General features: G+C 52.1%; 6 protein-coding genes across 6 annotated transcripts in view; 3 read left to right on the top strand and 3 right to left on the bottom strand.

Annotated features, from left to right (window-relative positions):
- The window catches only part of LOC135811865 (N-alpha-acetyltransferase 40-like), a 24,333-nt gene extending 17,021 nt beyond the window's left edge, over positions 1–7,312 (bottom strand). The window contains exons 1-2 of the mRNA XM_065325103.1: positions 7,037–7,312; positions 6,906–6,950 (exon numbers count right to left, since the gene is read on the bottom strand). Coding sequence (XP_065181175.1) covers positions 6,906–6,950; positions 7,037–7,042 — 51 coding nt within the window. The 5' untranslated portion in view covers positions 7,043–7,312. The remainder of the gene's footprint in view (positions 1–6,905; positions 6,951–7,036) is intronic.
- LOC135812364 (uncharacterized) lies at positions 685–5,511 on the top strand. Its single transcript, XM_065325739.1, has 2 exons — positions 685–960; positions 4,520–5,511. Exons 1-2 carry the CDS (start codon positions 828–830, stop codon positions 5,509–5,511), a joined length of 1,125 nt encoding a protein of 374 aa, XP_065181811.1. The 5' UTR covers positions 685–827.
- Positions 1,604–3,545, top strand: LOC135811863 (uncharacterized). Its single transcript, XM_065325100.1, has 2 exons — positions 1,604–2,554; positions 2,639–3,545. The coding sequence occupies exons 1-2, from the start codon at positions 1,829–1,831 to the stop codon at positions 3,362–3,364; spliced, it is 1,452 nt and encodes a 483-aa protein (XP_065181172.1). The 5' UTR covers positions 1,604–1,828; the 3' UTR covers positions 3,365–3,545.
- Positions 7,313–8,009: 697 nt separating the features above from the next.
- On the top strand, positions 8,010–9,070 carry LOC135811862 (protein CWC15 homolog). Its single transcript, XM_065325099.1, has one exon. It carries the CDS (start codon positions 8,133–8,135, stop codon positions 8,814–8,816), a length of 684 nt encoding a protein of 227 aa, XP_065181171.1. The 5' UTR covers positions 8,010–8,132; the 3' UTR covers positions 8,817–9,070.
- A 1,239-nt stretch (positions 9,071–10,309) lies between these two features.
- LOC135811861 (uncharacterized) lies at positions 10,310–13,082 on the bottom strand. Its single transcript, XM_065325098.1, has one exon. It carries the CDS (start codon positions 12,783–12,785, stop codon positions 11,370–11,372), a length of 1,416 nt encoding a protein of 471 aa, XP_065181170.1. The 5' UTR covers positions 12,786–13,082; the 3' UTR covers positions 10,310–11,369.
- Positions 13,083–14,651: 1,569 nt separating this feature from the next.
- On the bottom strand, positions 14,652–20,618 carry LOC135811859 (uncharacterized). Its single transcript, XM_065325097.1, has 2 exons — positions 18,570–20,618; positions 14,652–17,618 (listed from the first exon to the last, which is right to left on the bottom strand). The coding sequence occupies exons 1-2, from the start codon at positions 18,952–18,954 to the stop codon at positions 15,880–15,882; spliced, it is 2,124 nt and encodes a 707-aa protein (XP_065181169.1). The 5' UTR covers positions 18,955–20,618; the 3' UTR covers positions 14,652–15,879.
- Between the last annotated feature and the right edge of the window lie 1,531 nt (positions 20,619–22,149).

Raw genomic sequence — 22,149 nt, 5'->3', positions numbered from 1 at the left:
ACACAGATGCACACACACACACCACACAGATGCACACGCTTTTTAGATGCCGATCGCCGTGTGGCAATGCCGTTGTCGTTGTATTCTTTATTTATACCGTAAAGTACCGCCAGAGCGCCCCAAAATATCGTCCTTTCGTGGTCGTATTGTGGAGGTGGTCTCCTGTCTGTAGGTCATACGACACGAACTTTGTACACATACTGCACGTTCTGCAGACAAGCCGTACCTTCCAGTGGACACGAGCTCCACACAAAACCTGCTTTGTGTTATCTTAGTACACTAAGGTTCCCACACCGTACAAACTTCGTTGCACTCTGCCATTATATTTTTCTTTCCCTGGCCGTAAAATCAAGGTGGGGCGCTCTCGCGAGACGGGGCGCTCTGGCGGTACTTTACGGTAGTGGCAAATCCAAAACAGGCAAACGGCAAAAGCCTAGCAACACTGGACCCACTTGTGTAGCAAGAAGGAGCCACGGGTATGTGTGATCCCCGGTAGCCTAATCGGTGGGGCACTGTCCCGGAAAGACAGGGGTGCTGGGTTCGAATCCCACTCGTGGATCCTTCTTTTTCAACATTGGCACCTGGCTATGGCTCGAACCCACCACCCACCGTACAACCCCCGCCACAAGTAGCTACAGTTTTACTGTACGTAAAACCTAAGCCAGCGGGTTCCCCTTTCCGGTGAAAGTGCTGCAACTGAGTGTGTCATTGCTGACCAACAATTTGTTTTCACTTGTTCCAGTCGTTTCCTCTAGCCTCCTCAGTTGCCGAGGAGCATAGTAGTCTTTCCACAGCCGTATTCCTAGGAACGTACTGCCAGTTTCATCATGGCCTTCACTCCTGACCAGCAGCGGTCTCTTGCGGAGATGATTTCGGCTTCGGTCTCGTCGGCGTTGTCGGCCCACTCCGCATCTCGAGGACCGGATAGGGGAGCGTCTGATGGGCCATCAGATCAAGCCGGTATGTTTTTGACTCATGATTCTGCCCGTGCTGAGATGCCGGCCAGTTTAGATTCTGCCCCCGCATTCCCTGCATTCCCTGCATGCGTATGCCATGTAAGTAATGAAGCCATTTCAAAAATTTGCAAGGTCGAGTTTTTTGATCTGGCCCTCCTACTTCCCGCCAAGTACGAGAGGCCCTCCGATGATCAGCCTATCTCTAAGCGGGTCAAATTAGCCGAGGACGGCGATTGCTTGGTGATCTCCGCCTCTCAAGCCTCCAAGAGGCGAATTGATTCTTTAGCTTCGTGGCTGGAAGCATGGTCCATCTTCACGATTATAGCTACCTCTAACGACCCGGCCTGCGCTGCTAGCTTGGCAGAACACCAGCTACGCATTGTGCAAGCCGCAGCGAAGTACCGCCTGGCTGCGGTGCTTGAGTACGACATCCGGGTGCGGCAATCGGTGGCTCGGGCACGCACCCCCCTTTCATCACTTGACACGGCGCTGTACACTGAATGTTTCACGGGCCAGGCACTTCCCACGTGTTCCAAGTGCCGGAAGGTGGGCCACCTGGCCAACAATTGTCTTTTTCGTGGCTCCGACAGCCGGACGCTGCATGCCACCTCGGGCGCAACAAGCGGAGGAAGTGTCCGCACGCCCGGGCAGTCCACCATCTGCCGCAAGTTTAATGCGGGCAACTGCTCCTTTAATCAATGCCGCTTTAAGCACTGCTGCTCCTTCTGCTCGGGCACCCACCCGGCCAAGGAATGCCCAGCCCGCAAGTAGCTCCATGAGTACTCCTTCCTCCTATCTTCCTTTATCTGCACATAAACCCCACACGCCCATCATTATTAGCGCACTTAAAATAGAATTAGAATCACACCCCGATGACCAGTTGGTCGCTTCCTTATTGCATGATCTTGAATTTGGTTTTCGCATTGGTTTTGGCAACTGTCTGTCTGAGTCTTTTTTTGTCACGTAATTTGTCCTCCGCTGCTGACAATGTAGAAGTAGTCGATGACTATCTCCACCAGGAATGTGAGCGCGGGCATACGGCTGGCCCGTTTGAGGAGCCTCCTGTTCTCCCCATTCACACCTCTGGCATTGGAGTTGTACCTAAGAAGTCGGGTGGCGTCCGCCTAATCATGCACCTCTCCGCTCCTGCTGGCAGGAGCATAAATGATGGCATCAAGAACTCAGACTTCTCCTTCCAAATGATCTCGGTGGATACGGTGGCCGATCATGTCATGCGCACTGGGAAGGGGGCATTGCTATGCAAAGTGGACATCAAGCATGCATTCCGGCTCTGTCCCGTTCATCCCAACGACTGGCCTCTACTCGGAATATGTTGGCGGGGGAAGTTTTATGTCGACAAAGTGCTGCCTTTCGGCCTGCGCTCCGCACCAGCTTTATTCAACCGCCTAGCCGAAGCACTGGCCTGGCTACTTCGCCACAACTACGGTTTGAAGTGTCTGGAACACTACCTTGACGATTTCATCAACGTCTCACCACCAGCGCCGGTGGTCGCCACATCAACAGCAGCGGTGCACATGGCCACCATCCTGGAGGTTTTCGCCAACCTCGGGGTTCCCATCGCGGAAGGAGCAGACAAGGTTGTCGGTCCGGCCACGGTCATGACAGTGCTCGGCATTGAGCTGGATACTCAGGCTCTGGAAATGCGGCTGCCGGCCGACAAGCTTCTCGAGATCAAAGCGCGGCTCAACGAGTGGGCGGTCAGCCCATCGTGCACGAAACGTCAACTGTTGTCACTAATTGGCCTCCTCTCATTTGCGTCCAAAGTGGTTGCGGCCGGCCGCACCTTCACCCGTCGTCTCATCCATACCAGCACCACCGTGACAGGCTTGGATGAAGAAGTGCACCTGGACGCCGATGCTCAAGCAGACATCCGTTGGTGGAAGGAGTTCCTCCCACACTGGAACGGCCGAGCGCTTCTGCGTGACCCAGTATGGTCGAAGCCCCCAGACTTTGAGCTCTATACCGATGCTTCCGGCCTGGGATTTGGAGGTTTCTTTCAGAGTGCCTGGTTTTGCCAAGAATGGGGCCCGGAGCACCAGCACGGCCCTTTCTCCTCTATCATGTGGCGAGAGATGTATCCCATTGCTGTGGCCGCGCAATTGTGGGGCCCGCAGTGGCAGACGAAGAAGATCCTCCTCCATTGCGACAATCAAGCTGTCGCCACAGCATGGGAATCCGGCTCATGCCGGAATCTGGAGGTCATGAACCTCATACGGACCACCCTGCGTATTGCGGCACGCTACAACTTCATCCTGTTGATCCGTCACATCTCAGGTATCGACAACAGTATTGCGGACGCCCTCTCCCGTCTACAGCTCAGTCGCTTCCGCTCGCCAGCTCCGTCTGCCAATCTGGACCCAGTTCCACTGCCAACTCAGATCGTCTAATGATGTCTCACAATATATTCACAGCCCCTTGGGGTGTCCGTTTTGCTGTGTCTGGCCTTCGCCGTCACTACACTGACTTATTGTTATTTTTTTCTGCCATACCAACTACACCGAAACCAATTTCTCAGTTCAATCTCTCCCTTACTATTCGCCCACCCTTTAGCACGGGCGGCTCTCCTCCCTACACTGCCCCCCCCCCCCCCCCCCCCCCGCTTCGCTGCTCTCTTTTGGAAGGAAGTGGCTATGCAGTGCTCATATAGTGCAATCCTGCAAAAACCAAAAATTGGCTCTCAACGGTCATAGGCGTTTTGGCATCGTGGTATAGCTATGCCCCTATGTCAGGGTATTAAGTTGAGTACTGGGATGCTCATTGCACTCAGACTGGCACCGGGATGCCTATGCGAGCGATAATTATGTGGGCCGGCATCAAGATGGCCTTAGCGTGGATGCGTACACGTTACACCCTGGGCTTGATGCGAGGCTAAGTGATGCATTCTTAACTGTTTACGGCAATTCACATTTAATTGCGCGGAACTAAAACAAGCAGTATGGGGCCAAGTTGCCCACAGCCATAAGCGAGCACCGGGATGCTTTAACACCCAGACGGGCACCGGGTTGCGCGTAACAATACTAAGGAGAGCACCGGGATGCATATGTGAGCGGGTTGCGTTGTAAGGGGCACCGGGATGCCTATAATTGTTAGTCAAGCGGGCACCGGGATGCCCATATGAATTAAGCGGTAAGGGAGCACCGGGATGCTTATCACACCTGGACGGACACCGGGTTAGACGTAATAATAAGTCCGGCACCGGGATGCCCAAGAGGATGGGCAGGTAGCGAAAGGGATACCTAAAATGCCCATATTTAGTATAGCTGGCACCAAGATGCTCTAAATACGCAAACTGGCGACGGACGCTGATGATTGTGAGGCGAGCACCGGGATGCTCAAATGCGTCCAAACCGGCGCATTAATACCGGGATGCTTCGGTAAATAAATACGTATTGCAAGCAGCCAGTTAGTTTGCCTTCAAAGTCATTGTAGCTGGGCACAGCGATGCGATGGTCTGTCATGTTTTGCTCTTCGTACTGGCTTAACTGCTTGCTTATTTTATTATCCACTGCGTTTGGTGCTGCTGCCGTGTCCCCACATTGCAGATGGGTGGGTTCGATATCATTCACCTCCAGCCACCACCAGGAGGGAGATACTCGACGCTCAAGCCAGCAGGCTCCTGGCCCAATCGGTGGCGCCCCGGACACGCCAGACCTACAGCCCTGGAGTCAGGTCCTACATTCAGTTTGCGCAGCAGCTCCGCTTCAGCCATCTGGCACCGACGGTCAATGATATAGTTCTCTTCATGACGTCACTGTCCGCGTCACTGTCTGGGAAGACAATCAGGGTATACCTAGCAGCCGTCCGCCACCACTTTGTATTGAATGATGGTCCGGTGGATCTGCTCAGAGCACCCAGGATACTGGCCTTGCTGAAGGGCATCGACCGTGACAAGCTGACGTCCAGGCCAATGCCTGTGCCTCCGTCATCCAGACGTGCGGTGACACCCAACGACCTCAAGGCTATCCGCGAATTCCTGGAGTTCTCGCATTATGCACCGCAAGACAAGGCCATGCTCTGGGCAGCAGTACTCACAGCTTTCCACGAGCTCATGCGTGTGAGCGAGTACACGGCGCCATCACCAACAACGGTGGATGCTCACAGGACTCTTCAGAGGAGCCATGTCGCCCTCTCAGAGGAGAAGGTCACGATCACCCTAGGGGTAACGAAGACGGCACAGTCGGGCGCTGGGGGCACAGTGTTACTGCATGCAAGCAGGTATCCCGCAACCTGCCCTGTGCGTTCAGTCGCTGCCTACATAAGTGCCAGGGAGTGGGCGGATACAGGTGCCCCATTCTTCGCCTTCCGCGAGGGGCGCTACCTAACCCCGGGCGACGTGAACGCCATTCTCAAGAGGGCTCTCGGCCCAGGCGTTTCAAGCCATTCTCTGCGGATCGGTGGTGCTACGGCCATGGCCGAACGACAGGCCCCGGAGTGGCAAATTCAAGCGGCAGGGCGCTGGTCAAGCTCTGCGTACAAGGCGTACGTCCGTGTCCCGTCGGGCATGCCAGCTTATCAGCAGACAGAGCTAGCGTAGAGAGCAGTTCGAAGCTTCACGGGGTTCATGTGCCTAAGTTGCATTCAAGTCACGGCCCTGCGTCCGCGGCCACCCACTCCCTTTCTTGGAGGCATGTGGGGTTGGCGGTCAATCGCCTGCCCGCAGCTTCGGGCAAACACATGACACCGGGTTGTCATCGCAAAATGCCCCCAGAGGTGGCCGGGCACCGGGTTGCCCAGGGTGACCGCGGCCCACGACTTCAAAATGTTTCTCACCTTATCACTATTCCCTTGTTCCCTGATCATTGCCTTGGAACAGTATCACTTTGCTCTCAGATGTTTCAAAATTTGATTCGAATGATTAATAAATTTCGGGCACATGAAACCCCTCCAAAAAATACCAACCGTGATCCGTTGTTGTGTGGAGTGAATGTTGAAATGGAGGTTTGCACATTGCAAACCGTAGTTAACATTCACGAAACCAACAAGCCAAAGGCGCCATGGCAACCAGTAAACGAACCCGCAAAAATAACAATAATTAGAATAAGAAACAGAAAAAAAATCAAGTTAGTGTGACAACAAATGCCAGGTTCCCTTTCCGGTGAAAGTGCTGCAACTGAGTGTGTCATTGCTGACCAACAATTTGTTTTCCCCACCCTCCACTCCCACTGTACAAGTATTACTGGTACACATGGAGGCATGTGGGGTTGGCGGTCAATCGCCTGCCCGCAGCTTCGGGCAAACACATGACACCGGCTTGTCATCGCAAAATGCCCCCAGAGGTGGCCGGGCACCGGGTTGCCCAGGGTGACCGCGGCCCACGACTTCAAAATGTTTCTCACCTTATCACTATTCCCTTGTTCCCTGATCATTGCCTTGGAACAGTATCACTTTGCTCTCAGATGTTTCAAAATTTGATTCGAATGATTAATAAATTTCGGGCACATGAAACCCCTCCAAAAAATACCAACCGTGATCCGTTGTTGTGTGGAGTGAATGTTGAACTGTACGTAAAACCTAAGCCAGCGCACGCACGTGGACCGAAAGTTCGTACTACACGCTGACTTTTGTTCAAACCACGCTTGAAAATAGTTTGTCTTCGCCAAAGTTCGCCGTACAGGAGTTTGGCGTAAAAGAATGATTTTTGGCTTGATTTGATGCCTGGCCAACCATAGGATTGGCCCTAGTTCGTACCAATGGGAAGTTCGCCTTATCAGTGTTCGTCCTAAAGAGGTTTGACTGTAATGCTCAGACTGTGTTGAGGCAAACACTCTCCCGTCACTCGCTGAGCGTACAATGTAGGTGCCCGAGCCCACTGACCTCTAAAACGCAGTAGTCTCTGCTTTTACTGGTCGCTAAATACAGGTTCTACTGAATTTGAAGTCGGTCAGTCACTGTAATGGGACTCACGCACAGATGCTCTTGACAACCTACCTCCTTTCGCTTCATCTTCTTCTCCTTGCCTTTGCCTGACTTTTTCTGCGCAGCAACAAGGATCACAAGCAACCAGTTCTTTTCTACTGGTGGCCATTGAACCATTCAAACAACAGACCGAGCATACTTACCGGCATCGTGGTAGTGAATGCAAAGGACGGCAAAGCAAAAATGAACGAAGAAGGGTTACTTGCGGGTTGTAGCGAATTCTTCCGGCGATTTATGATCGCCAATTTTAGATGCCAAACAGTACTGGGCCTCACGAATGCACTTCCAGTGCCAAGGAGACCACCCGACGTCGATAAACCTCAACAAACGTTACTTGGCCCAAACTCTCAGCTCTCAGGTATAGAGTCTACGTACATGTGCAGCAAAGAACACACATGGGCATTAGTCATAGCCCAAATTTGCTAGCAAATCTTTGAGCAAAATATCGGATGCGCAAGTTTCCGGCAAGTTTTGAGCAAAATATCGAGTTTTGGTGGGCTTTTCGAAAAATCCAAGGCTTCTTAGGGACTTCCTCAACACAATCAGTCACCAAGGTTGAAAACAAGCACAAAAGTTGTAGAAAACAGACTCATGGCTACATTTCAGTGGAATGGTGAGCAGCAGCAAGAGCTCAATCAAACATATCGTCGTCATCAGCGACAATTATCCTTGAGTTTTCCCTAAACTCATTTCATTATTATTATTTATTATTATTATCAAATTTTTGATAGGGCAATCCCCACAGGCCTAAGGCCTTCTTACAGGGTTCATCTCGAGCAAAACCAAAGCAAAATATCGACGGAGAAAGGAAATGCCAAGCAGAATATCGAAAAATTTGTGGCAAAATTGTGCGGCAAAATATCGATGTAGGCCGAGCAAATTTGGGCCATGACTAATGGGCATGGCAGGATCTGTACTCACTGTACGTCTTCTCCACAAAGCTACAAAAAGACTCAAGTCAAGATGAAACCATAAAAATAATGATTTCAGCGTCGTCGTTTTTGTCACCACTGCATTTTGCCGCCATTCGGGTTCCCCTGGCAACATAAGTGGTGGTGATCTCATCCAAAAAGTTAATCATCGAAATCATCGAAATCACCCCTGATTTTTCGTGCTCTTGAAAAAGCAGGGAAACAGTAACATCAAGATCAAGCAGCTTTCGAAGACGAACAGCTTTGGTAGTTTTGGGGTTTCTCTTGGTTGCTGAAATACTAAGCTGGTGGACTTGCAGAGGGCAGCATGACGACTGCCGCCCGTCCCACGTTCAACCCCGCGCAGGGTGGCCGCGGTAGAGGTGAAGGCGGAGAGGGAGATCTGTCGGCCCTGTCCAAGCAGTATTCCAGTCGTGACTTGCCTGGCCACACGAAACTCAAGTACAGACAGACTGGACAGAACACATCAGCCGAGCTGCGTGGCCAGGACTTCCGCCGCGAGCTGGAGACCAGAGAACGCGGCTCGACGAAGGACCGTGGTGTTCGCGGTGCCGACGTTGCTCTCGCAGCCTCGACATCCCATCAGCCACCGAGCAAACGACCAAGACTGGCAGACACGGGCAACCTGGATGCTGACGACAAAGATGACGACGACACCGATGACTCGGACAGCGACGAGAGCGATGACGATGCGACAGAGCTTCTGGCGGAGTTGCAGAAGATCAAGCGAGAGCGAGCGGCTGAAGCAGCCAGAAAGGAGGAACAGAAGCGTGTGGAGGATGAAAGAATACGGACCGAAACGATTCTCAGCGGCAACCCTCTTCTCAACTTGCAAGGAGGTGGTAATATGAAGGTAAAGCGACGCTGGGATGACGACGTTGTTTTCAAGAACTGCGCTAAAGACGACGGAAAGAACAAGGATGGGACATTCATCAATGACACTCTCCGCTCCGAGTTCCACAAGAAATTCATGTCGAAATACGTTCAGTAGATACGTGTGTGTGTGTGTCGCTGAAGAGCGCCCGTTTTAACTGTGATCCCCAAGACATGTCAACTGCCAAATGCACGACTGGTGCGTGTGTGAGTGTGTGTGTCCGTGTGTGTGTGTGCGTGTGTATGTGTGCATGCGTGTTCGTGTTGTCTTGTTTCATGAAAGCTGATGAATTTTGCTTTGCTTTTCCATCACCTTGTGTGTATTTCCCTCCGCTGTACATATAATACAAGATTGACCATGGTTCGAAAGAATGAGGTGTTGATGTGTGTGTGTGTGTGTGTGTGTGTGTGTATGTGTGTGCATGAGTGTGTATGTGTGCGTGTGCCATGGCCAGCGGACATATCGTGGCAATGTGGATCAGCCATGTCCAACAAGATCGGTCCACCTCGCTTTCAATTATAATCCTATAAGTAGTGGGTGCTGAATTACAGAACCGCCGTCGCTGGGGTGGTGGTGGGTGCAGCCACCAGACCTGCGCGCTAGTAGCCTACAGCCTGCGATACTGGGAAATGATCCCTAATTCTTATTTGGAGTGGTGACTACGGCATGTCAGCCCTCGGCTTTGCGGATACTGCTATCGGAATGTGTTACATGTTCTCATTGTGTAAACCGCCCAGTAACCGCCGAGTATTCGCACCACTAAATGTTCGCGATCTCTAAGAACCAGTGAGTGTTCTATAGTCAATGTTAGCTCCGGGAGGTTATTTGCTCTTGGTACCGGTACTACAATCATGTAGTTATACCGGCCGATAGCTGCTTGAACGACGACGGCTGTCAGGGCAGGTACAGTCGAGTACGATAGTGGCCATACCCTGCAAGGTCAAATACAGTCGACTCCACTTCTAACGAACTCGCATAGTGAATTCCGTGCCATCGCGAACCATTGCCCATGTCCCTGTTTGAATCTATACAAAATTGACCCTTCGTAGCGAACCACTGTCGTTTATTACGAACCATACGTGTGGGGCCGCATGTAAACCAACTGCACTCATGCAGTCATGGGCCAGATGGCATTCGTGACCATGATGTTGCTTGTATTGGGAGTGCATTTTTGGTTATAAAGAACTTCAGCTACGGAAAGAACTGAACATCTCATGCGCCGTGGTGTTTCTTATATCAGGAGTTGACTGCATGCATAGAGTGATTGGGTTCCGACGAAGTGTGCTGAGGCACAATGTGTCGGGGCCAGCAGATTGGAGATGTACTTCTGCATGACTTTTGGGATCTCCAGGGAGCACCCTACGACCGGTTTACTCGTATTCGTAATCCATGCATGCAGCTGAGAAGAATGTTAGAAAGAAAAAAACCTGAACATTATGTGATCACGTCTGTACTGATCCACCTGGGTGCGTGCAATGAATGCTGTGGAAGACGAGGAGTTCCAGAAATCTTCAAAGGGGTTAAAATTCATTTGCCCGAAAAACAAATGCTGTTTACATTTTAAATGAACCACCGGTACCCATGGCGAAACACATCGAAGAATGGTGTCATTAAAATGATAGGAAGTGATTCGCAATGGGCAAACACAACAGGACTGTCTTCATCCGGCAGACCAATCCTCGTAGCGAGCATCACAAACCACCTCAAACAGATAGTTCCGAAACAGGATACAGGTGTAAAAAATAACTTCGAAGCATTACCGGTATTATTCTTTAATAAATTGTAACCAGCTAGTCTTGAGACTGGCGCCGCATTTAAAACCGTCTGTTCACTGGAGACAAGTTGTCAGCATGTACAGCACTATGTGACCGACCAGCTGCTGAAAATCTGTGCAGGAAATCTATGGCAGGCCAAGCCAAGGTAGTAACTTCATGTATAATATTATAATGACCATGTTTACCAGTGCTAGTGGTGCAATACAAATATATGCCGGTAAGATTAAGATGAGAAGGGCGCAAGAAATGTTTGCGCCCAGTACATCATGTCATGGACAGGACCAGCCTGTATGGAAAATAGTAAATACTAGCTGACATTGGAATCATAATTATGAAATGGAATCCAGTCGAAAATATAAATAGCTCACTCGGGAGAGATGGGGGGGAGAGAGAGAGAGAGAGAGAGAGAGAGAGAGAGAGAGAGAGAGAGAGAGAGAGAGAGAGAGAGAGAGAGAGAGAGAGAGAGAGAGAGAGAGAGAGAGAGAGAGAGAGAGAGAGAGAGAGAGAGAGAGAGAGAGAGAGAGAGAGAGAGAGAGAGAGAGAGAGAGAGAGAGAGAGAGAGAGAGAGAGAGAGAGAGAAGAGAGAGAGAGAGAGAGAGAGAGAGAGAGAGAGAGAGAGAGAGAGAGAGAGAGAGAGAGAGAGAGAGAGAGAGAGAGAGAGAGAGAGAGAGAGAGAGAGAGAGAGAGAGAGAGAGAGAGAGAGAGAGAGAGAGAGAGAGAGAGAGAGGTCCTCTGAAGTGTGCAATACACTCCACAGTCTGATACGGAAACAGGACGCATAGCAGCAAATCATACAGTTCTACACTGTCACACCAAGCACAGTGTGCACACATACACACACACACACACACACACACACACACACACGCACACACACACACACACACGCACACATTTAGGATAGTTCGAGAACACCGCCTGGCGTCACGTGTTCCCTTAGCGCACACAGATACTGATCAGAACTCAGGTAACAGCCGGCGAGCACACGATCACCGCTGAACGCCGTTCTGCCGTGCAGCACACGGAGATTGTCAACCAGGATCACCGAACCGGGCTGCAGGCGTACACTAAACACAGACTGGTCGCTATACAACAGGCTGTGGAACACGCGCAGGTGTCTGTAGAGCTCGTGCGCCTGACTGCAGAGCTGCGGTGCGCGGTGGTGAGTGTTGTAGCAGACCTGCCGGAAGTTGCCGAGCGCGTCGTAGCGCAACACCGGATGCTCCGCTACCGCGTGCAACAACCCACCCCCGGCACCGCCATGCACGTCTGGTGTGCAGAACTGATACGCCAGCGGCGTGCGGCACAGATAATCAAAAGTGTCCGGGTGGCGTTCGCGTAGGAGAGTGGCAGCTTGGAGGCCGTCCGCTAATATGGACTCTCCAGCACTGCCGTTTTCCTTGTTCTTCGCGGCATGTGCGTGTTCGTCACGGACAGGCTGGCCGGCAATGTACGAGTGGAACACTTGCACGGCCGGTGGCTGGGTAACGAACGCACCGTCTGTATGCAGGCCGAGGTAGGCACGCGAGTACGCGCGGTCGTCCGAGCCGTCCGCGTCGTTGGGCGCCGTCCGCCACAGGTCCTCGTACACCGTGCGAGCAATGCCGCCGAGGCGCGAGGTGACCGCGCGAGTGGCGCCCTCGTTGCACGGCACGTCGTTCAGCAGTGCCACGCCATGCCGCCACAGTCCATTCAATGTGCGACTCAGGCCGGCAGCCGTCTCGAACTCGTCGTGACTCACGCGCGTCAGGTCGCGCTCGAGCTGCGTCGCCGTCCAGGGTTCGCGCGGTGCTGCGTGCTCCAACGCGGTCAGAGGACGCCCGCCGATCTGGGAGTCCTGGCGACAATGAACACGCAGCCAGTCGGTGGCAAAACGAGACGTATGCCCGTCCAACCATGTGACGCACACCTGATCCTGGCCGGAGAGTTCAGCGTTGATCGCATGTTGCTGATCGTCTGTTAGACTGAACGTGTCCACGTTCCTATGCAAACTGTCAGGATGTCGACAATCCGCACACATGCACTGGTCCCTGAGCCAGAGGGCATCCACAGAACAGCTGTGACCATCATCCCACATCATGTCAACATGCGAGGGTGCTGCTGCTGCTGGTGATGATAGCCGTGAGCCTTTACACGAGTCGTGTGCTCCATCAGCGGCAGCCATGCAACTGACGCTCACTCTAGTCAGGCGCTGCTGCCCTGGGTCGACGACACCTCGTCGCAATGAACTCAGCAGCCTACGACTTTTCTGCACATGTCTACATATGTGTCCACGTACGGCCATTGGAATCACCCTTGCTGGGGCAATCATCACTGCGCTGGTCACAAAGACTAGCAAACTAACGTATCGCAGTGAAACCGTTCAAAGTAACAATACACACAACAAACTACAAAAGTCGTCCAAAAATCACAACAACAGATTCGAAGACTTGCTAATTTTTTGGAGAAGAAGTGTGCCGTCTGGTGGAAAGTGACGTCCTATCATCAGTCTTTCAGCATTTACTGGTCGGTACGCGGTACTGTGGTGTTATCGTGGGTCCAACAAGTATTGGGAAAACAGATGCACCATCATCAGTGATCATCATGTCTCAGCGTGCAGCAGTGTCATCGTGTCAGTGGTGTATGAAAAACCCTAAAAAATGCTTCTCTTTCATTCTTTCCTTTTCCTTGGCTTAGCTGCTTTACGTAATCACCAGCACACACGTGACCGCTCAAATGCTCACGTGATATGATCCTGTCGTTGTAGTTTTTTTGTTTTTCATTCAACACACGCACACACACACACACACACCATGTACATACGCCCGTCGCAAGAGAAGCACGCAAATCTGCAAATGCACTGAATGTGCACCCCCCCGCGGGGGGGGGGGGGCCACACACACACACGCACACACACACACACACACACACACACACACACACACACACACACACACACACACACACACACACACACACAAACAGACACACCACACACACACACACACACACACCTGTCCTGTCCTGTTGAGCCACTGCCATGAAGGTTACGTGGGCCCCGGAGGGGCACACAGCCCTGTGACGATCCAGGTGATGCGGTAAGGGAAATCGGCGGGAGCAGGCGCAAACACATGTGAAACCCTGACGGTCCTGAACGGTCGGACGACTTCAAGTCCGTGAGCAGCGATGACGGGCGCGGCCACGTGTAGACGCAAAGCGGTCACAAGCCTGGCAGTGAGCGACGCAGCACAGCGGAGAAGCAGGCAGCTGCAGGGCTAGGGGCGCACCGACTGCTGACTGGGGGTAAGTACACTTGTGCCTTGCCAGACCTCCACGGGACTTCAGCCAACGGCCACACTCTCCACACTGGCATGCACCTTTCTGCTCCGCAGCCGGCTTTGCACGCTCAACCACACACACACACACACCACACACACACACACACACACACACCACACACACACACACACACACACACACACACACACACACACACACACACACACACACACACACACACACACACACACACACACACACACACACACACACACACAGTGACACACACACACACACACACACACACACACACACACAGTGACACACACACACTGTGACACAGTGCTAGCACATCACTTATCAGAGGTAACCAGTAACTAGCCGCTACGTAGATCTACGGTAGAATACGGCGCAAGCCAACTGATAGCGGGATACTCTGCCCTTTCATGTCGCGGTTACACTTCACTCTTCAGACTTCAGTGGCCGGTGATCAGTTGGGGAACCCTCCCCACCTACAGTACTAGTACTGCGGACTGTAGCAGTGTAGGCCAGGGACCATATTCGAGGAGTTTTGTGTTTCCGAAGAGTGCTTATTAATATTAGACTCTGAAACTCCGCAACCTCATTCAATGGTAGGAGTGGATTAGTTCAGAAGAGCTTAGAGTATCCAGAATAAGATCTTCAAGGATTGACATCCTGTGAACGGAATCCGAAAACGAAATATTGTTTTTATCACACATCCGATCACCAGTGAACAAACTTGCACCGGAATAAAACTGCATTACATGACTGAGTCATCACGGAGTCGTACGGACAAACCGGGTTCGACTCCCTCAGGATGAGTCATGTAAGAGTGCAGTGTACTTGCCACTAGACACACTGCGGCACAGGTACAAAATCACCAGAGCAAAGAGCGTGGTATATCAAAACCAGACGACACTGGAAACGTGTTTACATCTCTGCACTAAACACATTCTAAAGTGGTACAGAAAGGGGGAAATGTAGAGCGATAACTTGAAGAAAACGGCAAAAAAAACCGGGCCGGTGTCGCCCGGCATGTCACTAGAGGGACGAGAAACAGGCAGAGGGTCAAGAATAACTGTTATAGGGGCCATTGTCGAGAAACTTGAGGAAGATCATGTCGTTATTAACGTTAAAAACTAGACTGCCAATATTCACAATCTGAATCATCGGGGTGGATATAAATAGATCATCGTTTTCCAAATGAAAAAATCTACAGAACGTCTCTGAGCAGGTTGGTTCACGTTGACTGAGTGTCGGTATCAGTCCAAGGTAACTTCTACTACTTCTACTACTACTACTAGAATGATGTTGTGAATATGATGTATTCTGGCCATGCAAAAAGGCGTACTGTGTGCATACGGGTAAAATCATTTATATCAGCCGCGTGTCACCAAGTACTTCGTCCAGTTACGACACAGCTTCGGGGTCAAGAAGAAACGGAGCATGTAGATTTACCAGATGTGCCTAATTACTGCGAGTAATACATGGAAACTCCGATGCTGCGTCGCACTTACTACTCACGTAGCATCCGTTGACTAAAGGCCGGCTTTCCATTATTCTCAAAGCCACCGACAAATATAATTGAATTCGAGGAGCATGATTATCCACCTTTCCGATTAACACTTTCATTAACACTACAGACGGTAAAGGTTCAGGTAAGACAACCGCAAGCTTCCAGAGCGCGACCATAACTGTGGTGTGAGCGAGTGGGAACATACACCTCGCCAGCACATCTCCCCAGGCTTGCAGTACACGGGACTCGGCACGCGGCAACGAGGCCCAGCACAGCAGGCCGCTCGCGTGCCTGTGCACGGCACAACGGTGCAGCGAGAGTGCATTTCACTGCGACGCTGGACTGGAGACTACAGGACAGAAACCACGCACCTGCAGTTGGTCCGAACTCTATAGCGTCAGAAATCCAATCTAGTCATTCCCAGTGTCGTTCTCAGCATCAAAGCCAATTCCAGTAATTAGATCCGAAGACAAGCCACAGCTGATCATCGACATCCACGCAGTGTACTCGATGACGAGAATTGTGTTGAGTGACAAGCTAGCGGCAGCTACAGAGTGTAGATTCGGTCAAGACTGGCAGAGTTGCTGTGGCACACAAGGTCGCTATCCGCTCACACATCATCCCCCGAGGAGGACACGGTGTCTTCCTGCAGGGGTGTGGCGGATGCATCCACACCGAGCTCACCAGTCAGACTGCGCACGGACGAGCGAGAGCTGCGCTTGCCGGGCCCTTCGGCGCTGCTCGGCGTAGACTTGCGCTTTGACGCCCGGCGGCTTGATGGTGACGGCGACGGCGAAGACTGGGAGGTTGTCGTAGCCGTGGCGACTGCTCCTCCACCGCTGCCACCCGAGGGTGTTCTTGCGACAGCGGTTCCGGAGCGACGGGTGCTTGAGCGCGTTGTGCGCTGTTGCTGAGGCGGCACCGCTGTGCTCTCCTCGCTGGACGGCGTGTCCATAGCAACCGGTGCTACTGCTGTTGCCATGGCAGCCTCCGCCGGCACTGTTGGACTCTCCGTTGGTGCGCCGGCATCAGCAGCTTGTACTCGTCCGGTGCGTCGCAAGACCGGTGGGCTCTGCACGCTTGCCTGGTCGGAACCTGAGGAACCCGATGAAGACGACTCTTCAGATGACGATACGCTGCCAGCCTCGGCCGTTGCCATTCTACTTCTCGGTCTAGCTGCTGCGGCGGCGGCTGTGCTGTGCACAGGAGATAGTCCCGTCGTGTTCACGGCTACCGACACAGCAGCTCCGGCTGCTGCTACTCCTCCAGCCACGGTCTCATCCGATGGCAGGAGCTCGCGGTCTGTGGCCTCATCGAGAATCGGCGTCGTCGTCCGACTGTCTCCGTTGCTCTCGGAGCAGGCTACCACGTTTCTCCCTGCTGCCGTGACGTGGGCAGGAGCAGACGACGATGTGGCACAACTGCTTGAACTGTGAGCCGAGCTGCTGTTGCTACTGGATGAGCTCAGCGGCGGATTGAAGAAGGCGACGATCACGCTGATGTTGTCGGCGCGCTGACGGCGCTCACGCCAGCTGTGGAGCGCGTCCTGTATCAGCACGTGGCACACGTCGTCCAGCTGCGCCGGGTCTGCCGTCGCCGCCCGTTGCCTGCCGTCATTGTCGTCGTCGTCGTCGTCGTCCACGGCTCTCTCTTCTCGGCGCTCGGGTGAGTGCAATGGCGGCGGTGTCGGCGGTCGCATCGTGTGACGTGCAATGGCGGACACGACCTCGTCCGACGACATCACGTTCCACAGGCCGTCCGACGCCAGCACGATGAACTGATCCCGGTCCACGGTGAGCGTGCGATGCGTCACGTCTGGCCGGCACGACACAATGTAGTCCCCGATGTCTGGATTGTAGCTCCACAGGTCGCCGAGCGAACGGGCCACGCCAAGGAACGGGATCTCCTCCACCACCAGTTCGCTGTGCGCCATGTTCAGCACTGTGCGGCCGTTGATGGGCCGCTTGCGGCGCCAGACGACGCGCGACACGCCGCGCGTGCCGCTGCGCACCTTGCCGCCGCGACCCTCGATGGCCGTGCGCTCCGCTTCGCTGTCCGGCTTGTGATCGACTGTCAGTGGCACCGCTTCAATGGCATTACTCGCAAGATCATCATCGTCGTTGCCGGCACTACCACTGCCTGCACTTACCGATGATGATGTTGATGTAGAGCCCGAGCCACTACAATCCGAGGGCGTACCATCGTCAGCAGCCACTGACTTGCGCCGGCCGAGTACGATGCCCGAGTCGCCGAGGTGGGCCGTGTAGAGAACGCGACCGCGCAGTACTGCCACCGAGGCCGTTGTGCCCGACGTGCTGGGCAGACCATAGCGAGCACGGGGCCACGTGCCTGCAGATATATACACACATACGCACACACACACATACACACACACACACATACCACGTACCACACACACATAATAGTTCATTCTCTATCACCAAACAGTGAAACTTCAGGACAGCAAACATTGGTGGCAACAGAAATCCGATCCCAGCTCGGTGGTGCGTTCACATTGCCAAAACCCAGCACCCGCTTGCAAACTACGAAATCCATTCACTGATCCTGCGTACGCGTGTGCCAGTCGCAGCCAATGACTTTATGTGTAGGTGTAAGGCATGTGTGCATGCTGGTACATGTACTGTATACAGTGCAGCATGAATAGAATAGAACAAGAGTGTACAACTGCACATCTCCTCTGCGCAATCTGCAGCTACTCCGGTCCCGGCCGGATTTTTCGTTGACGTCACCTTTTTTTCAGAAAACACGACGCGTGTCATGCAGAGCACGCGCATGTTGCCGCAGAGCAGTGTGAGAGCACGTGCTGGGCACCGACCTTGTAATGTAAAGCCCAGCCAAGTGCACGAGGCAAACTTCCCAAAGACTCACAGCGGTTGCGTCGTACGGTATGACTCATGATTTCCAGAATTATGACGTCAACGAAAAATTCCGCCGTGGGCCACACCATCTCGAGTTGCACAAAAACATTCTTGTTTATCTACTCTTGTGTATACCCAGGTGCATGTCCCACTAGGGGCACAGGGCGCACGCACCCCCTCCCCCTTAAATCTGTCGCCATGCGTTCAGCATGTGCACGTTTGGGTCAAGACACTAGTGTCGATTTCTCCGGGATCATGAATTGATTGTGGAAAATACTAACTGTTGTCACTGCCTGCCCTATTCACAAGCACCACTGCCCCCCCCCCCCCCCCCCCCCATTCTCCAAAGATAAAAAAATGTTTCCACATTTTTTGAATTAGTTCAAAAACTGATGCTTCATTATGCCATACTAGTACTTACTGACGACTTTCTCCATTCCTCTTTGTGTCACAGCGAACGCTTCGCGCATCGCTCCCTCGACCTGGTCGTGATCCTCCGAGTTGAAACCTTCCTGCCGCTTCATGTTGTTCCAAAGGTGCTCCTTGGCGTACGCTGCCGCTTGACGACCCCCATGCCCGTCGAACACCGCCAGGAATGCTTGACCGCCAGGGCGACTGCGATCGAAAAGGCAACACGTGACGTCCTCCATGTGCGGCCTGTTGCCTTCGTTCGTCTCCGCCAAAACGCGCACGGACATCACAGGTCTCTGCTGCTGTTGCTGGCTCGGTGATCTTCCCTCGTCGATCGCAGCGCCCGACGCGCGCGAGCCTCCCGTTGCCGCCTCATCAGAACCGTCCAGGGCCATTGTTCCAGGATCTAGGACACCAGTGCAACAGACACGACCAGTGCCTGCCTTCTGTACCCCGAGCGATCGCTGGTCGCTTTCGAACTGCTCGACGATTTTTAGTCGGTGACAACTATCCTCCACATTTACACAACCAAAGCGAAGGAATCTATTTCACCTTGCTTGAGTGCTCGGAGCTAGTCGGAGGCTGTAGCCACTCAAGCCAGCGATATCCGCTGGACCACCACTGCACCAGCATGCAGCTCGCAGTATAGTATGTACACGCACACCACCAACACGGAGTTTAGGATGTAGACTGACTGTTCTGTAGTAGTGTTGTCTGTTGATCTAGATGCGAACAACAGACTGAACTGAACTACATACAGTCAGCACGACAGAACTGTCAGTAGATCTACGGACGAGAAGCCCTAGGCCCTGCCGACTACCGACTGTCCTGCGTGCAGAGCAGACTCAGTCAGGCCCAGTGCACTAGTAGTAGTACTAGTGAGGGAGGACTCAAAATAACTTGAGCTTTGAGAAATAATTGAGGCACTAGGTCCATCCAGTGAAGGCAAGCAGAAACGATCCAAACTGTAGCAGGTAGTCGGTAGTCGATAGTCCGCAGGCAGTCGGTACGAGCGTACAGTCAGTCATGTACTAGTAGTACTAGTATGCAGAATGGCGAACACTGAGATTGTGGCTGATAATGAACAATGCAAGGACATGATGATTGTAGTAATACTAGTTGAGTTAGGTTCAACACTGGCTAGATAACTTTGAGACACTGCTCACTGGGACACAGGCACACTGATGGACGACCGAGCCGGAGCACTGCACTGACTGCCTTGATGAGTTCTACGACAGGCCTTGGCTTGCTACCACCGACACTAGATTATCATAATATTTTATACTAGTCCATAGGCATAGTGTCGTCCTCTCGCGCGTTGAGGTCCGGACAGAACCAACTGTACTACACTGAGCCCTGACCTGGGCTCAAACTGTTGCTTGCCACTGATGTTTACTCTTTTTCTCTTCTCCTGTGCTTCCTGTGCACAAGACTGAACGGGACACGGATATATATTGCAGTTTTGAAAAGACCATGAAAATGCTAGTTCGTTCACGCGTCTGGTGGATAGCGCGAACAAATGCTGACAAGACGCGCTTGTGACAGTCTTTTGAACCAAGACGTCAGGATCTAGGAGTAGCGTACCAGTACATGATCCACTGACGACGAGTAGACGATCATTTTCTGAGCGAGGTGCATACCGGTAGCGGACGAACGCCAGACTTGTCGCCGGCATGGCAAGACAGGCCACACACTAACTGTGACACACTGAGTCAAAAATGTCAAAAACAGTATAGACACATACTAATAGTATGTGTCTGTAGATAGCAAAAATTTCAAAACATACGACATTATTTTGTTCGCTAATCTCCGCTACTCGTCGTCTCACCTGGCTTCAGAAGATGTTACGAGAGATAGGAGAGTCTCCAGCAGGCAGCGCATCAATCTTCAGGAAGTGGAAAGAGCAAACGGCATGGTCCTTGGTTGAGATAAATGCTGAACGTTTGATTTGTCCCAACCAAGATTTCAGCACTTGGTTCGTCACGATTTTCGCTTGCCAGCTAACGAGTTACGTCTCCGCACTCCAGCTTTCCCCTGTCGGTGTCACGTCCCAGTACACAACGGAGAGGACTACTAATAAACTGTTCACGGCACTATTAAACAGCATTCATTGAACACAGTACTTCTTTCACTTCGTGAATACAAGAAGACAACTGAAAATGACACAATTCTGCAGTGATCGACCTTCTCTCGTCTCATGGAGCTAAGCAGAATGTGCGTCATCACCTGTAGTCGCCATGGAAACGGGATCGGGAAATCGGCGATATGGCAGGTTTCCCTTGCCGTACGCAAGCGAGAGATATACAGTCAGACCTCGCATAACCGCACGCATCCGTTTCCCACAAAAATATCCGGATAGGTGAGGGAACCGGATAATCGAACACGCATACTGTATGTATGCATAACATATGCTGTAAATCGGTAACCAACGATTTTCGTCCGGATGGCGAGGGATCCGGATAAAAGAGGACCAGATAAGTGAGGTCTGACTGTACCATCGGAACAGATATCCATTATTTTCTTTCATCTGAGCCCTACTTGAAAAATCGATGCACTTCCCCTTTAAATACAGGATACTAGTATTATAGCATTTACACTAGTACAGTACTAAAGTAGTAGTACTAGTAGGCCCTGAACGTGTCATTAGGCTTGCACAAAAGCCTAGTCTCAGTTACCAGTGGTTACTACAACTAATAATCATGATAATGAACAGGTCGCACATAATCATTGCCCGCATAAACAAAATTAATATTTTAATCATACGGGTGGGGGGGGGGGCATGTATCTGTCAATGATCGTTAACCAGAGTTGCTTGTTGAAGTTAGTTGTCGGTGGCGAGGTTGAGGCATTCCTGAATCGGCACAGAGCCCGGCTACGACAAGTCAATAAAATAGGGTCGCAAGCACAACTAACAGTAACAATAAAACATACAGCACATACAGGACATACAGCACATACAGGACATAGCCCCTGAATGCGTCGATGGGCTTGCAATGGGAAATCAACCGGAGATACATCGCTGAAGCACTCGGCACACGCAGAGAAATCAGATCTCCTGAGCAGGTTGCAGGTTAATATTATTAGTTTGCGTCATTCGCCAATTCCAGTTCAAATTAATAAGGTGTCTTTGACTGCATGCCAGCTTTGTGCCGCGCCAGCACACGCAAACCTTATCGCGACAGTGTCACGTGTGATATACCAACACCAATCAAGGAAAGCATTTTACAACAAAAACCTGTCAAGGCGGCCCCTGCAATCAGGACCAAGGGATGCTGTTTCCCGTCAAATGACCCTGGATAAGATGACCACGTGGTACATGCAACAGATACATGTACATGTACCAGGTTTTGAAGGTCCCTTGGTCCCCTGTCTCTTAGACAGATTAGTGTAATATAATGATGCATGTCGGCCGTCGCGTATTGTCATGGCTTCCATCCTGTGCAGCATTACCTCAAGGACGAGTGCAGCGACTGACAAGCACTCACTGACCTGATCCTACTTCTGTGTTGGAAGAAGACTGCGGACCACCCGCAATGGGTGCTTCGCTGTCAACATCCAAAATCAATCATGCAGCATTATATTCGGGAAAT

This window comes from Sycon ciliatum, chromosome 3, assembly GCF_964019385.1.
Source record: "Sycon ciliatum chromosome 3, ocSycCili1.1, whole genome shotgun sequence".
NCBI classification, from domain to species: domain Eukaryota; kingdom Metazoa; phylum Porifera; class Calcarea; order Leucosolenida; family Sycettidae; genus Sycon; species Sycon ciliatum.
Note: the sequence above shows the minus strand (reverse complement) of the source record. Positions and strands in the feature narration are given on the sequence as shown.

Coding starts and splice junctions, on each gene's coding strand:
- LOC135812364 (XM_065325739.1), top strand. CDS start 828: ATGGCCTTCACTCCTGACCAGCAGCGGTCTCTTGCGGAGATGATTTCG. Junction 961..4,519: donor TGGGCCATCAGATCAAGCCG/GTATGTTTTTGA, acceptor CCCACATTGCAG/ATGGGTGGGTTCGATATCAT.
- LOC135811863 (XM_065325100.1), top strand. CDS start 1,829: ATGACCAGTTGGTCGCTTCCTTATTGCATGATCTTGAATTTGGTTTTC. Junction 2,555..2,638: donor TCGCGGAAGGAGCAGACAAG/GTTGTCGGTCCG, acceptor CCGGCCGACAAG/CTTCTCGAGATCAAAGCGCG.
- LOC135811862 (XM_065325099.1), top strand. CDS start 8,133: ATGACGACTGCCGCCCGTCCCACGTTCAACCCCGCGCAGGGTGGCCGC.
- LOC135811861 (XM_065325098.1), bottom strand. CDS start 12,785: ATGATTGCCCCAGCAAGGGTGATTCCAATGGCCGTACGTGGACACATA.
- LOC135811859 (XM_065325097.1), bottom strand. CDS start 18,954: ATGGCCCTGGACGGTTCTGATGAGGCGGCAACGGGAGGCTCGCGCGCG. Junction 17,619..18,569: donor AGGAATGGAGAAAGTCGTCA/GTAAGTACTAGT, acceptor ATATATCTGCAG/GCACGTGGCCCCGTGCTCGC.